Source organism: Oryzias latipes, chromosome 14, assembly GCF_053564925.1.
Source record: "Oryzias latipes strain Hd-rR chromosome 14, Olatipes_Hd-rR_3.1".
NCBI classification, from domain to species: Eukaryota; Metazoa; Chordata; class Actinopteri; order Beloniformes; family Adrianichthyidae; genus Oryzias; species Oryzias latipes.
The window spans coordinates 10,785,374-10,801,466 of record NC_136250.1 but is presented as its reverse complement, the minus strand read 5'-3'; the positions used below and the strand labels follow the sequence as shown (position 1 = coordinate 10,801,466).

At 38.2% G+C, this 16,093-nt stretch overlaps 1 protein-coding gene across 2 annotated transcripts in view; it reads right to left on the bottom strand.

Moving 5' to 3' along the window:
- pds5b (PDS5 cohesin associated factor B) overlaps window positions 1–15,793 on the bottom strand; it is a 31,467-nt gene extending 15,674 nt beyond the window's left edge. The window contains exons 1-8 of one of the 2 annotated variants that reach the window (XM_004076195.5): window positions 15,651–15,793; window positions 3,892–4,019; window positions 3,548–3,751; window positions 3,157–3,243; window positions 1,991–2,088; window positions 1,062–1,188; window positions 604–684; window positions 254–394 (exon numbers count right to left, since the gene is read on the bottom strand). In XM_004076195.5, coding sequence (XP_004076243.1) covers window positions 254–394; window positions 604–684; window positions 1,062–1,188; window positions 1,991–2,088; window positions 3,157–3,243; window positions 3,548–3,751; window positions 3,892–3,999 — 846 coding nt within the window. In that variant the 5' untranslated portion in view covers window positions 4,000–4,019; window positions 15,651–15,793. Of the gene's footprint in view, window positions 1–253; window positions 395–603; window positions 685–1,061; window positions 1,189–1,990; window positions 2,089–3,156; window positions 3,244–3,547; window positions 3,752–3,891; window positions 4,020–15,340; window positions 15,489–15,650 lie in introns of those variants that run through there. The other variant, XM_078930751.1, reaches the window with a different exon arrangement.
- Window positions 15,794–16,093: the final 300 nt, after the last annotated feature.

Sequence of the window (16,093 nt, the reverse complement as noted above, 5' to 3'; positions counted from 1 at the left end):
GCTTTTGGTCTAGTTTCCCTAATAAACAACATTTTTACTTCAGTAACCTTTACCCACTTTTTCTTGTCACATATTGATGAATATGACTCATCCAGTAACACACACACACACACACACACACACACACACACACACACACACACACACACACACACACACACACACACACACACACAAGGTAAGCCAATCAGAAGACTGCTAAAACGACGAATGCTCAGCTAAAGTCCAGCAGGAAGTGACCCTTTCTTTGTACCTTCAGCTTAAACTCCAGCTGAGGCAACACCGAGAGGAGTAGGTGGCTGTCGATGTTGTACAGCTCCAGGATGAGGTCAAACACGTGCTCGGACAAATCGCTGACTGAAGTCTTTCCCAGCATAAGAACCTGGTTGAAAAACTGTATGGGAGGAAAAGAAAAATCCAGGTTAAAATGGGGCAGAATCTATGACATCTTCTCTGCTTTATACAACCAAATAAAAAATACACTTAAGCTGAGAAGGAACTTTCAACACTAATAATCTTTTTTTCTGTATCATTACTCTCCTTGACAATTGGCTAAACGTCATAAGGTCATGACAGATTTTCTTTAGGCCCAAAAATTCTTACGTTGGTGATGTAGGGTTCGATAGCCTGAGCGGTCCTCTTCAGCAGAGCTTTAGCCAGATCATACGCTTGCTTATTCAAGTTCTGCCAAAACGAAAATTAAAAGATGATAAAAATAAACAAAACAAAATCAGATTAGACAATTATCCATGCAGTTAAAAGAGATGTTCATGGTATTTTTGTAGAAAACCTTGCATCAGGCACATTCAGTGTTCCAACATTTGGGGTGCTTTACCTCTTACTACCTGCAGGGGTCTCACTGAATGACAGGGTATGGAAAACTAGTCTAACGGAAAGATCAAATGATTCTGTTCCAACTTTTATCATATTTCCTGCTGGTATTATGCACTATCAAAATCTAATTCAAAAATATGGCTGTGGTGCAACAGTTTACTTGTCCTCCTTATTCATTTACAACATGCCGTTATTCCCTCATATGTGCTTAGTCTCTCTGCACATACCTTATGTGCTGGAACCAGGTTGACCAACACGGTATCAAGTAATTCCTGTGATACCGTGTCTCCCTCGCAGATGATGGAGCTCATCAAGTCCACCATATGCATGTGCACCTTCTGGTTGTGGCCATTACTGTGAAAAACAAAGCATTGAGGATTTGCATAACAAAAACATCAACAGGAGCTTTTATGGTGCTGCCTGGATTTCTTTAGCACAGGAATGTCTTGTAGCACTACGGCACACGTAGAGGTTTGCTGAACATTTATTTTACAAGAAACCGAGTCTTTTATTCTGAACCCATGAAAACGCGCCACTGATCACAACATACTGCCTCTTAGCATGTATGGCTAAATCCAGACCTAATAAATAGAAAATATGAACGCTGAGAGAATATTGGCTGACTATGCAAGAAATGTCTTATACAGACAAACCTCATTCATGCTTTGCTGTTTAATAGAAACATCTGATAATAGTTTTACCACTTTCTTATTAAAGAAAAGGTTAAAGCTGGCAGGCTTCTGGCTTCACATAACCTTCATTTTTAGTCCAAGTGTCAAAAACATCCACAAAACATGACTCCTTCATTCATCTACAGCTTATGAAAGCATTTCAAATAAGAAGCAGAGTTGTGTTAAATAACCTCTGCATCCTCACAACCTTGACACACACAACTACAAGTTTCCTCCAGTGGCAAAAAGCCAAATTCTGTGCCGCAGAATTCAACCCTCAAGGTTGTGTTCGCAGAGTGAGGTTGACAGAGGGAGAGAGGGGCGAGGAGGAATACGAGGGAGAAAACAGGGGTCATTAAACAGACACGGGCAGACTGTTAACGTGCCGCTTCATAACGTGCCACCAAGCAACAGCCTCAGACAGACGGAGACTGAACGACACCAGAGGAAATCAGCAGAACAGCGTTTTTGGAGGAAGCACTTACTTGATGACTTGAAAGAGCGTCCTGTAAAGCTGGGTGAAAATTTCATTGCTGTCTTCAAGCTCAAAACAAATGTTGTAAGACTTCACCCAAGCTATGTTCTGCAGAAAAGAGAGGGCGTTGTTAGAAAAAAGATGCAGATGACAGCAAAAACATCCAACTACTCCAGGAAAATGCTAAGAACAAAAACCTCGATATTTATTTTCCATAACAACACGCTTTGCCCTCTGCATTCTGTGTTTTTCTGTCACTAATTTTGGTCTCAATTAATCAGAATGAGAATGGCTCGTCTCTTGAATTCCTTGGTGATACCATATTCACTAGTTAGCTTCTTTCCTTGCCTTAATCAAAAACAGTCCTACTGTTTTAATGTGAAGGTCTTCGTTTTACTTTTGGTTTGGTCACTATGAAGATGTCTTTAATTCTGAATTCACTTTGCTTCATAAACAAAGTTTAATTTATTAAAAGACTATAATGTTAAATTGATGGGAAAAACACTCAAAATCTCAACAGTTGACAATAAAACAAGAGGATTTTCTTAAATGAATGCACACCATGAGTATTTAGACTATAATTTATAGAACATTGAATCCTGTTTGCATTTATTTCATGCACTTGACGCATCATTTCTAAATAACTCCACTTCAATGGAAACTGCAGGTTATTAATCGTATTTCCTGTTTTTATGGCTCACACCAAGTACTAACAATAAATGTATATAATGTTTAAATCCAAAGATTTTTGTCAAACACCTTTGTCCAAGAAACTAAAGGCAAACGACTTATTTGTAACTAAATTAATTGTAGCACTTTGTGATGATAAGCAAAGATTGTCAAAATTTAACAAAATGTTACAAATAAAATCAAAGAATTCTAAAATAGTTTGAATGTCTACATTACATCATTGGGAAGAACCTTATAAGCAAAAATAAACTAAAACTAGACTAGGGACTACATTTTTAATGCAAAAATGTTTTTCTCAATGACACTTTTTTGGCACAACTGGTGAACAAATTGTGCACACTTGGAGGTCAGATGATATTTTAAATGAATGAAATCAAAGTTTATAGCTTTTATAGAGCTTCTTCTTTCTTTACTTCAACTTTTTTGGCACAAAGTTACCAGTTTCAATTAAAAGGTCAGGACAATACTCCCTAAATAAGCACATACCTCCAGCAGGTAGAAGTATCTGTTGAACTGAGCACTTTTTGTGTCCTCCAGTCCTTTCAGCTGTCTCGTAATGAACATGAAAATGTCCTACAAGAAAGGAAAAAATTGACGTCAAAACTTTACGTCAAAAGATTAAATCAAAAATAGAACACTTGCTTTAAAAAAAAAAAGAAGCAGAAATAAAAATATACCGTAAAGTATTTGTGTTGAGTCTAGAAATTTGAATGTTAAAAGAGAACTTTTTTTTTTTTAACTTTAAATAAAGTTATGGTACACATTACAGATCTCATTCAATGTTAACATTTAAAAAATATGAGTTGATCAAAAATGCGAGTAAATTTGATCACTTCATTGTGAGTAAAGCTCTATCTGTAGTTTCTGCCATGGTTACCTTTAGTTTATCTGGAGAGGTATACGGTGCCTCTGGGGCGTAAATTCGGAATATGTCTGCTAAACAGCACGCCACAAGCAGGCGCACATCTTTGTCTGGGTGTTTGAGAAAGAAGTCTGAGGCCAGATGAAGAGCAAGGTTGAGATAAAGTTCCTTTTCTTCCTCTGAGTCTTGGTCCATGTCCATGAAGGTCTTAACCACCATCTGCAAACACAGCATTACACTGAATCAGCAAACGCAGAGCTCTAACAACAGCAAACACCTTTAAATTGATGTCAAATCAACAAGTACATCTGAAGCACAATACGCTGCTTTCTCAATAAAAGCATAGGTTTGGTACTGACTTTGAGTCGGCGGACCATTTCCTCTTTGGAGATTTTGTCCGAGATCTCCTTGACCCCTGGGGGGTAGGTCACCTTTCCATCTGTGGCTCGAGCTTTAGAGTGAGCCATCCTCTTCAGCTCTTCTCTGCCTAGAAGGAAATCACTTTGTGAAATAAACCAGTCAGGAAAAGTAAAGATTACATTTATTAAAGTGTCCCTCAGAAGAAATTTTTATAATGAAGTAACTATTGCACCACTAGTGAGGTAGTGTTTTATTTAATCAAAATTATTTTCAAATAAAGCTTTAAGACAATTTGTCATTTGCAGGTCCCCCTGTTCACTGTGTTCATACAAAGCTAGCAGCATTTCCCAAATTACATTTTCATTTAGCTCCCTGTGGCCTAATGAGATACATTACACAAAAAGGGCTATGATGTCTCCACTCGTGAAAACTGTTTGTTGACTGATATAATGAGTTAATTAAATGTAAAAAATGAAACGAGGGCACTTAGTGGGGCTGCACAGTTTGGTGTGTGACAAATCCTATGAAGAAAAAACCTCAATCCAAGATTTAAATCAACAAGCTTTGCTGCATTTCAAGAGTGTCTTGTCCATCTCAACAGCAGGTACCCTCATTTGGGGAACAAACAAAAATGAAGATAAAGAGAAAGAATGACTGGGGGAAATAAAAAAGTAGAAAGTGCTGATCTAATATTTAGTATTTAGCCCAAGTGTTGGGCTAATAACCAATTCAGCTGTGTGTTGCATCTTTTAAGTGACACGTTTTCTGCATCAATGTAAGGACAGGACTTTCATTGTGTTGATCTGTGGAATTGTTATACTTAGACAGGAACAATTTCTAAATAATCCATTGTTAGAAGAGACACTATAGAGCTGTAGACTAACTTTTACACTGGTTGCACAAGTTCACCTATTTTTCTGTAATCGCATCTTTTACAGGATAATTTTTTTCTTCTCAAATTACTTTCCATTTGCTCCTGTTTACAGAGAGTGGGAACACCCAGACCATGCATTTATTGCAGCACAAAGCAAGTGTTTTATAGATGGATTGAGCTTTTTCAGTGTTTCAACTCAAAACAGTGAATAAATGCACTATTGCCAGTCATCGTCTTCCTCCTGGATTTACAATAAACACAAAGGCATGCTATGTGAACAATGTGAGATGTGTGATGTTAGTGATCAATATTGGAAAAACAACATGACTTGCGAATCATGAAAAAATGGCAAAACAAATGCAAACAAATACATTATTTCCATTTCACTGCAACAGTTTTAGTTTGATAAAAGTCAACATAACTTAAATAATACAGCAAATGATCTCAATAGGAGACAGGCAATATCTTGTATGTCAGAGAAACACACCAATAAACCAATGATCTACCTTTCTGATAGTGCTTGCCAAAACTACAATGGACAACAACTAAGAACAATGTAGGTGGCGTGAGTTTGGGTTGTTTTTTTTAAACACAATGATTTCTCTGTCTATGCATCTTTCCTGAATGAATTTTTAACAATGGCTAGTTCTTCAAAAGGAAAACCAGCATATTTACTTTTTAAAGTTTCAAACACTTTGTTTCCAGTTTTACTGAAAAGTCTCTAAAGGTGACCTTCCAGCAGGTATTCAGAGATACTTCTTTGAGAGGTGCTTTTATGTGTAATTGTACTTTGGTGGTGTCCACCATGCCACGGGATCTTCCTAGTTGTCTATGACTTTAGACAGCAAGTATTCATTGAGCTCAGCTTTTACTGTTTGTGACAGATGCATAACGTAGGAGGCAGGGAGTGAGGCGGTCTTGAAAAAACTGTTCAGTGACTTTTTTGTTGTCGTAAGGGGAGCACTGGGTGTTAAGGTAACCTTTTTTGCAGTTTCTGCTGGCCTTGTACGATATGTGTATCACACAGGCTAATATCGCGATTACAATACATTTTTGCTATATTGTACAGGCATAACAAACACTGAGAATTGTATTATGGGCTTTACTGTGTCTGAGCAGTAAAATACTTCTAAATAGTTTACTTAACGATTGGCTAAAAGTTGGATTTTGGTTTAATCATTAGCCTCAAAATGATTTTTTTTTATTCTTTTAAATCTAAATCTCTTTTTTTCTTTGCACTGAAATTCTCATTAAACAATTCAATTCAATTTTTTTATTGAATTATTATTTAATATTGCAACAATAATAGTCTCAATGGGCTTCATACCGGTAGTTGTATAATCAACATTGAATCATAATGAACATGAAGTCATAGAATTCAATAGGTGATGGCTAAACTAAACTAAACAGACTAGGCTAAACTAGGCACCTCTGTCCTTAGACCCTCCTTCTTGGTAAAGAAAGAACAAACACTCATAAATCCATTATTCGTAGCAAAATAAGTCATATAAAGCATTATTACACCATAGAGTTTAAACTATGTCTTCCAGATCCCTAACCTACATTCTCAGCCCCTTTGTTGTTTTTCTTTGTTTTTTAAAATCTTCTTTCTCACCAGAGAGCATCTGTTTTTGTAAAAACCTGGAGAATTTTTTGAGCATTGAAAGATCAGGTAAAGAATTTGAATCCACTGACCATGTATGGAGTACTGTTAAGCTGTTATCATGTTAGCTTTTCAAACTGCTTTGTGTGAAATTATTAATGCTCAAAAAGAAAAAAACCCAAACACCTTTAGTATTCATACTGTCCTAACATGAACTGAAGCAAACAGCTGTCTCCTGCTAGAGAAACGGCTGTTTTCCTTGTGATGTGTGCAGTATCATGAAAGCACCATACGGATTTGGTGTTTTGTGCTGTACCATTAACATTTGGGATCTTGAAATAACCACTAATGTTGTGGGACAATCTATGTTTTACAACCAATTGCATGTTAAAGGAAAAAAAAAGGAATTACATGAGATATATTGCGCTGTGGTGCAGCTGGCTGCATCTGGACTGCACCGCCGGGCTTTCAGGGGACCTGCTCTGACTAAAACTGCTTCCAATCGAGTTCACACCATTTTTCAACCAGATTTATAATTTTGGTACATATCAGGTTTGAACATTCTGAAATGTGTGACTGATTGAACCACAGAGAAGTACTTCTACTACCGTTTACTTATATATGGCATTTAATTTTAAATGGTATATACTTTGGGCCTGTAACAATTAATCAATCAATTGAGTTCTATTCCTAGGATCAACCCAGATCAATTTGTCTGAGGCAGAATCGAATCGAACAATATCATTAAAAAACAATCAAAATGAGATAAATCGATAATTAAATCAAAAATGGGAAATACCATATGGATTGAGACAACAGGCTACAACCAAATATTCATGAGAGGGACTGCTATAAATGATGTGGTGTCCAGTGATACTTTGAATATCTGACATAATTACAATTGGAGGAAATTTAAATAAAACTGATCATGCAATCTAAACGTCTTTAGCAAAAAGAAAAAAAGTAAAAGGGAGAAAGAGCTTATTCTGCAGACGGGCAGAAAAGTAAAACCTGTGTTGTTGTGACATAGAATGAGAGTTTGAGGAACTAAACACTAAAAAAAGTTAAGAAAATATCCTTGTGCAAGAACACCAAGTATATCACCTCATTTTTGTGTTATTTCTTTCATCTACAGTTTCTAAATCATTTTTTCACAATTACCACAAAACCTGGACTAGATTGAACTGTTTGATAGATCAGATTTCCTGACAGTAACAAAAACTGATCTAAAAAAAGTTTTTAGAATGTCTCATTTTACTAAAAGATGAAGTATATTTTAAGATATTTGTGGATTAAATCCAAAATATCTAAAACTGAACTAAACTTGTTTTGTCCCAAAAGGTTTCTAATATTGTTTAGACTTGGCATTTTAATATAAATGAAAACAAAGGTTGGTCAGGAAAAGTGGATGTTGTAGGACTAACATACAGAAGACCAGATTGATGGCGGACATTTTTTATCAAATAAACTTAAAGACCCACTCTGACGAAAACTTTGTTTTAGGTGTTTTTAACATTTTCTTGTGGCATTTTCTTTATATAAGTCATGGTGAATTAGAAGCAGATGAAAAAAAGCAGTTTGAAAAAGGGCTTATTTGTGATGTTAAAAATATGCTGGGCGGCCATAAGCTCCATGATAGCAGCTCTCTGCAAAGGGGAGGTGGAGTGGGGGAGGGGCTGCTCCATGCCGCAGCCCCGCCCACAACTCAGAAACAAATTTCTTATTAACTACTGCTGCCCTGTTGAAACTATATGTCTTGGCTACGTTTACACTGCAGGCTGAAACGACCCAATTCTAATTTTTTTGCCCCTCTGCGACCTGCATATGATCTTTTCAAATGCGACCCAGGCCACTTGGGTATGTGGTCCTGAATCCGATACGCAGGGCTCCAGACTAACTTTTTTCACTAGGAGCACTGTGGCCCCCAACTGAAAATTTTAGGGGCACAACCAGAAAATTTAGGGGCGCATACCGTAAATCAACATGCTAACCAGATCTACTAATTTCCCCTGTATTACGACAAATACTTTAATAATAGATGCAGAAATTACAATGTGCTGTTTCAAATTCAGTGTCACATTTTAATCTGCACTTTTGAAGATGCAACAAGAAGGTAAACTGACAAAAGCATCGCTGTCATGACAGTACAAATAGTAAACAAAATACCATACATTTAGAATAAAAAAAGTTTTTAGTAACAAAGTGATTACCGTAGTAACCTTTCGGTCATTTCACAGTTACAAACAATACTTAAATGTATGTAAACATTAGGGGATGGAAATACATGTTGGCGACACCAAATAGGTGCAGCCAAGATGCACAATAATTTGAGATCACCCAGATGGACGCAACACTGCACAGATCACCTGATGTGAGACGTATATTTTTGTTTTTGCTCTAACATCGCCTGTCAATCAAAACAAAAATATCAAGAGAAAGGCGCGGAAGCAAGACCCCAACCTGAGCGAACACAGCTGGAAATTTAGTACTGAACTGACTGAAAGCTGCCGTACAGACTACAAAACAATGCATTATGGGACATGTGTCCTAATGGTTTTTGTAGTTCACTGATCAATTAAAATAATTTAAAATACCAACTGATTAAAAAAGGCTACATCCATTACAAAACATTAAAATAATAAGGATGTAATATCACAGATCATACTTAGGGGGAGAGGCATATTAAAACTAAATTGAATGTTAAGGACTACAACTTCCTGTTCTCCTTCAGTCTCGCTGCAGCTTCGCCTTCACCCCCACCCCCAGGGCGCTGGTTCATCTTAAACACATCTATCGTTGCATTTTCCCCACGTGTTTTAAATGTGTCTAAGTCTAAATCGTTGTTGTCTCTCACATGTATTTAAAGTTCAAGCCCCGTTAGCTGTCACGCATGTAGGTGTGGGACATTTATTCTCCTCAGCTGACCATCTCCCGCGGGAGCGGTATGCTGCCGTAACAGTCGCGCATGACAACAGTGGTTTGCTTCGCGAGTTTGAGACCCCTGCTGTAGACTCTGGCACTGGTACACTAGCCGCAGGTCGGAAGAACGAATCAATAGTTCGCTTGCTCATAGCTCAGACCCACATATGAGGTTGTGATAATATTTGTCTCCGTTTCCTTCCCACAGATGTTTACGCGCACTCGATTATCTCTAGGCCCCGCCCCCTCCACATATTATAGCCACTTGCAGTGACTTTCCCTATTCTTCTCACACGTATTGGCCGCCCCAGGCATCACTCAATGACACGCGAGTGTGCGCTCGCGTGTGCTCCAGTCTCATGAGTATTCGCGCGAGTGTGTGTGTCTGTCTGCGTGCGTGCGTGTGCGCTCGCGTCTCATTGATGATTTCATTGCTCATTTCATCGATCATTGACGTGCCCCTTCCACGTTTAATGTATAAATATATGGAGGGTGGGGGAGGCAAATTTACTGGTCGCACATGTGCGACTGGATGTCAAATTCAGTCGCACACTCTCAAATTTTGGTCGCAAAATGCGACCAAATGGTCGCAGTCTGGAGCCCTGATACGTATCCGATCTTTTCAAATGTGACCTCCGTCTGAACGGCCAAGCCACATGTATCCGACTCGTACGTCATCGATTCGCTACAAAAGTCATCATTCTGCGTTGAAGTAGGCGGGAACGAGAACATAAACATCAACCATGGCGGACGATGCTGCTGAGACCAGTCAGTGGAAGGGAAGCGAGGTCACCTATTGGATTAATATTTGGGGTGACTGTATTCTCTCTATTCAGGCCAAACTCGAGGACTCTTATCTCAACCGGGCGGTTTTTGAAAAAATTTCCAGTGAAATGGCAGGGCGTGGTGTTGAACCTTTCCAGGGATTACTATTTTTTTCCCCTTTCCGACCGTGGTCAGAAGCGCAGGGAACCGAAGGCGGATCGTTCACTTCCCCATTCGGACCCTTAGATTCTCCGAGTAGGGATGAGTACAGAGCCTCGTTATTGAACGAGCCATGGGGCAACATTCTTCAAGACCGCAGCATCGTTAAGATCTGACCTCAACGGTTCTGCTATCGGTACTGGAGAAGTCGCATTTTAACTCACCAAGTCAGTCAATTTCCCGTTAATTAATGATGATATTTATTTCGCAATTCTCGCTGAAGAGGAGAGGTCTGTCTGGCTATTTGTGTGCACGGGGGGTGGGGTGGGGGGTCTGTTGTTCAGACAGTACGCGGCGCTTAAAATTAATTAAATCTGCGCCACAGCGCCCCGACTATCGTGTCAACCTGCTGCTATGATGACCGTATTTTGCGCTCTGTGTAGAATACACTGGAGGGGCGCGGGAAAAAACAACTCGCTGCTGCAGAAGATAGGAACAGGTGAACAGGTAGAGAGGCGGGGGAGGGGCTTTGGCTTTAAACTCTGTCAGAGAGATGGAAACACAGGCGTTAGATTAAGACGCAGCTTTCACTGCGGGAGTTGAAGCAGAGACTTTCTCTGGAATGATCTTATGGACTCAAACATTTATTTAATTTGTTTTATATTTAAATCATGACAGCAATATTGCTGTTTATTTTTCTTTAAATAACTTACTTTTTCATGTATTTTACTTTTCAAGTTGAAAAAATGTATAAAGTAAAATGTTTTGTTAGAAAAAACAATGTTGAAAAAAGAGGAAATAAAACACTTTATGTTCTTAATTTGTTATTTATTTATTTTTCGTCCTCAAAAAGTATCGATAAGAATATCATTAAAATACCAGATTGATTAGCAGTATCAATAAGAGTAGTAGTACCGTTAAAACCTTAACGATACCCATCCCTAATAAAGAGTTAATGGCAGTTCTGCTTTGGGGAGCCCTTTTTGTTATTATCATTCTCCTTCCTCCCTGACACACAACATGAATGCGGCCCCCACTTCCCCTCTCTCCTCTCTCTTACACACATGTTATGTGCGGCCCAGCATATTCACAACCCCGTTCCACAACAGTGGGTCCAGACGATCCCGGCTCCAAAGCCTTCTTAAAATAAGATTGTAATTGTGCTGGCTCCTTTGTGAAAATAAATTTAATACAGTAATGCAAAAACACTGTTGTTGACATCCATTGTTAACGTTAGCTACTTCCGCAAACAAGGAGTGATTTCGTTCACCATTGAGTACTATTCTGCGCATGCGGGTCACTTCTGGGTCATTTCACGGTCACACAGGAGATCACAAAAGTTCGCATTTAAGAAATGTGAACGGCCTTGCAAAAAAAAAAAAAAAAAAAAAAAAACTTATTTTTTTTCAAAAAAATCGGAATTGAGCATTAGGCCGTGCACTGCGAATGTAGCCTTAGGCCAAATCTGAATTCTTCCCATACACCAAAATTTAACCCTCCAAACGGGGAGTTATGGGAAAATGGTGTCTTCGAAACTGGACTTTACTCCCACTCGATGACATCATCAAACATCGTTAGTCACCTACGTTAGTGCGGAGCTGCTAGCGCTCGGAAAGGCATACAAACATAAGTTTTATAACCTTAACCCTTAAGAACCCAGACCCATTTTTATTAAAAACAAATTATGTGTAGTTAACCAAAAACCAAATGTACCACAGAAACAATTTCTGATATTTTTCTGTTACACTGATGCCACCATAGGTTCTTATGGGTTAAGAAAGTCATTACTTACATTTAAATGTAAACTTTTGTCCATCAGAGGCTGAGCACACCCACGTAAAGAAAAACACAGCGTGATGCGGAACACCCTCGGCATCCCACCGCCATGAGGGTTAGCCCTTAAAAAAAAATGTTCAGGCAACCCTAACCCTTCAGATGCCTCTACAATGAGAGGGTTAGGGAGAAGCCCTGTAGGTGTAGATATCGAATTCGGCCTTAAACAGTTTTATTTTTTTACGTTGGCTAAAAAGGGTATAGCCATAATGAAAAGACCACCAGGAACACTTTGAAAATAGAACAAATTATGACAAAAACACAAAAACTGAAACAAGCTTAAACAAAAACCTGAAAATTTTAAGTGTTAAAAGGTAAAGAAAAGAGTATCCGACAATTAACTCAAAATCATGAACATGAATCGACGGAGGGCTAATGGAGTGAGACAGAAACAGCCATGGATAACTGACTGCTTCCATCAGGTGCCGCTGTGACTGCAGGGAAATACAAAACCTAAATAAACATAACCTGAACACAAAGCATGACTAAGAAAAAAAAAGAGGAACAATGCTAAAAAATAGTGTGATACAGCTACAGTAATTTTCTTTATTTTAAAATGCTAAAAACTACAATATGTAAGCCTTAAATTCTAAAATCAATTGAACAAGAAAAACTGCAATTTTCTAAAACTGCAGCAGATTAAAGCCTCTTCTGTCTCACACAGATTGTGACTGATCTGAAATACTCTACTGGAGGGTCCTTTCACTAAAATGCAAAATCCTTCTTTTCTTTTGGCTGTTGCAATCTCCTAAAACTGGTACCAAAAGGACTGAGGTAAAAGTAAGGCTGCACTGCAGCAGCAGATAACTGAATAGAGTAACAGCTGCTGTGATCTGAAGTTGCTGGAGAGAACCACTCTAAAGAGAGCTCAGGTCTAAAGAGCTTCTCAAGCCACAACACACGTTCTATGGTTTTTTAATCCTTATTATTACTATGTGTATTACACAACTCTAATTTTAAACAGTAAAATAAAAAAAAATCTAATCTTGGTGATTAAAACTAAACATTCCAAACTAAATATTCGTTTATTTTTCTAAATTTAGAAAAGATTTGATTAGCTGTCAGGTTTCATTTAATTACTTTAAGCTCTTTTACTTAACTGTTTTTGATTGGAATGAAAAACAGAAAACATATTAAACACAATGTATAATGTTTTTTTTAAATAAGAGAAGAGAGCATTTTGAAACTTTTAGATCTTTCAGAAGACAAGAAATATAACTTTTTTCTGCTTTTAAAAATCCTCTCTTATAGAAAGTGTCAAAACTGCTGTAAATCGGACTGAATCACTGTTCTACCTAACAACAGTGGGGTTGCTCAACACAGATGTTAGTAGGTCAAGTTCCTACCTTATCTTGAAATCAAAAGAAATGTTACACCTCCAATAATCAACCTTAAAAAACACACCAACAACAAAGCTAAAAATAATTAGGATCTGTTACTGATAAGCTTTTAATATTAAAATACGTAGAATAAACAGAGAGTCAACTAATTAAGAGAAATTAAAAATACAGAACAATGCCAATTTTAATGACTTAAAAATAGGAATTGAAGCAATAGACTTAAATGCACTAAAGTGGCAAAATGAAATAAAAACATAGAGATTAAAAAAAAAAAAGGCAATTTCAACATCCTTTTTTTAAAAAAGAAAACTGAGGGATGGAAATCTAATCAGATTTCCCCCCAAACTCATCTAAGAAACATTTTTAAAGCAGAGTTAAGAATCATTCTATCCTTCACTCAACATGTTAAACACAAGCTACTGTAAAAGCCTTTACTGGTTTATCACAGTCCAACACACGTATCCACCCCACAGAGGGTTTTCCATCAAGCTGTTTCTTCTGCTCTGCTCACTTTGATCCTTTAAATATAGCTGCCAGCCAGGGCGCTATTCTCCTTTCCTTAATCTTGAACCTTGACAGAGGCAACATTGGTTTAACCCTGTAAGTAATCACCAGGAAAGGAAAGAGTGAAAGCCAAGAGAATGTGGCAGGGACACCAGCGTCTGGAAGGGCGAACCCTGTGACCCCCCACACACACCAACACAAAGAAAGGACGGAAAATGAGCTGACAATGTGAAAGAGCTTGATTTCACTGAAATTAAAGCAACTTTGGAAAATTTGAGGAAAAAACACCAACAATAGATTTCAACGAAGGCTGCCAAAAGAGTTAAAAACTGTCCAAAAATAACAAAAAAGAAACAGGAAATAACAGTCATAAACCTGCAAATCTATAAATAACAAACATGTGAGCAATGCTCACACAATTGTAGTTTGCGTATTTCCCTTAAAATTCAGCTAAAATTGAAATATATAAAATGTGTTTACATAGACAACATGGCTATGGTTCAGAAACACATAACTATACCCAAATAACATTAATCAAAAGCTAAGAATGAAACAAAGCATGCTCGAGTAGTCATTTAATCCTATCCAATTTCTAAATCCAACTCAAGTCATTCATTAACAGAAAGAAAAGAAAACAAATCAACAAACGGCTTGAAAGAAATGTTAAAGTTTTGGTTCAACACAACTTTTGTATACATTTGTAAGTGTCAACATAAAAGACTTGTGTCATGGCTACAGTGTCAACGACCACACAAAACGCGATTCCCACACACATCTGCAATGTTCAGCCAGCTTGATGGTTGTCAACAACAACACGCCGTAGCGCCCTGGAGGAGACTGTCAGCGCAAACATACTGACACTTCATAACTGTTCCTCCTGGTTCCATACTGCTATCTTGAACGGGGAAACTTTGCAAGATGCTATTATTTAATGAACATAATGTGTGCAACAAAGAGGCGTGTAGTTAGTCGAAATCAGATGATACGACGAATTTGAATTATAAGTACACGTTTTCTTTAATCACCTGCGTTGAAAAATATTACGGTGAAAGTATTTTATAGGGCTTTATGTTATCTCACTAGGTCATCTCATAGAAGAAAGTAACAGCGAAAATCACTGTAGTTAGTATTCGGGATGCATTCCAGCAATGTGTTTAAATTGAGGGGGGAGGGGTAGATAAACCATAGTTTGTAACTAGCAATTAGGCTTTAATTAGCATTTTTTAGGGGTCGGGGACCGTTAAAAAGGCAGACACTACTGAGAGTCTGGCTATGTTGACTGAAGCTAACTGTGTTAGCCGCCGTTTGCTGGCTCGCACACATGCTAACTCCTACATTGACTAGCGCGTGCAAGCTAGCGTTAGCAACAGCAGCAATCTCAGTGACAGAGGGCGGACAGACAGTAACGCTGATGGAACAAAACACTCCGGCTAGCCACCTTTATATCGTACCTGGTATCTCGACCCTTTTTCCCACAACCAAGCCCAACTGGTGTTTGCTTTTACTGTGCTATGCTAATAAGCTAGTTTTAGACGGGCTAGCCGTTTTTTGCGCCCAAGCAGCAAGTCAACCCAGCGCTGTGAATCGGACAAGACTACCGAGAACACAGGCGAACGAGGCGGGCTGCACTCCACATTGTTGCGCCAGAAACCTGGCCGCTTCACGGGCACATCCCGGATCAAACTGATGTTTTCGCAAGCGGGCATGCAAAGGCTGCTAATTTAAAATGGAACAGGTATCCTCACAAGTGCATTTTCATACCTGTTACGATGAATAGTGATAAATAGCGTCCTCCTCTGCAGCTCTCTTCCCCCTCCTAGCTCCAAAATGGCGCCAATATGCATAGATTCAGAACCCATGGGTAAAAACTATCAGCAAGTGTGTAGTGCCACCTATAGGCGACTACAGATATGACTTTTGGACCCAATTGAGTCGTTCATGCGGCGTTCAAGTCATTGAATGAAATAATGGAAATATTGGCGTACTTTACATAAAGATGGACGAATTTTCAAACAACTATTAATCAGTCCATTATAATTATAAAATCATGTATTAGCAGTTTCAGCTCGAGATTTGTGTTTGGAAAAAAATACGAGAACTTTCTAGTTTTGTGATTTATTGAATATGGCTGTGGTTCCTGTTTATATTTCTGAAATCCCTTATGCATATATACATATCATGCAATTCATTATATTAATGAGAAA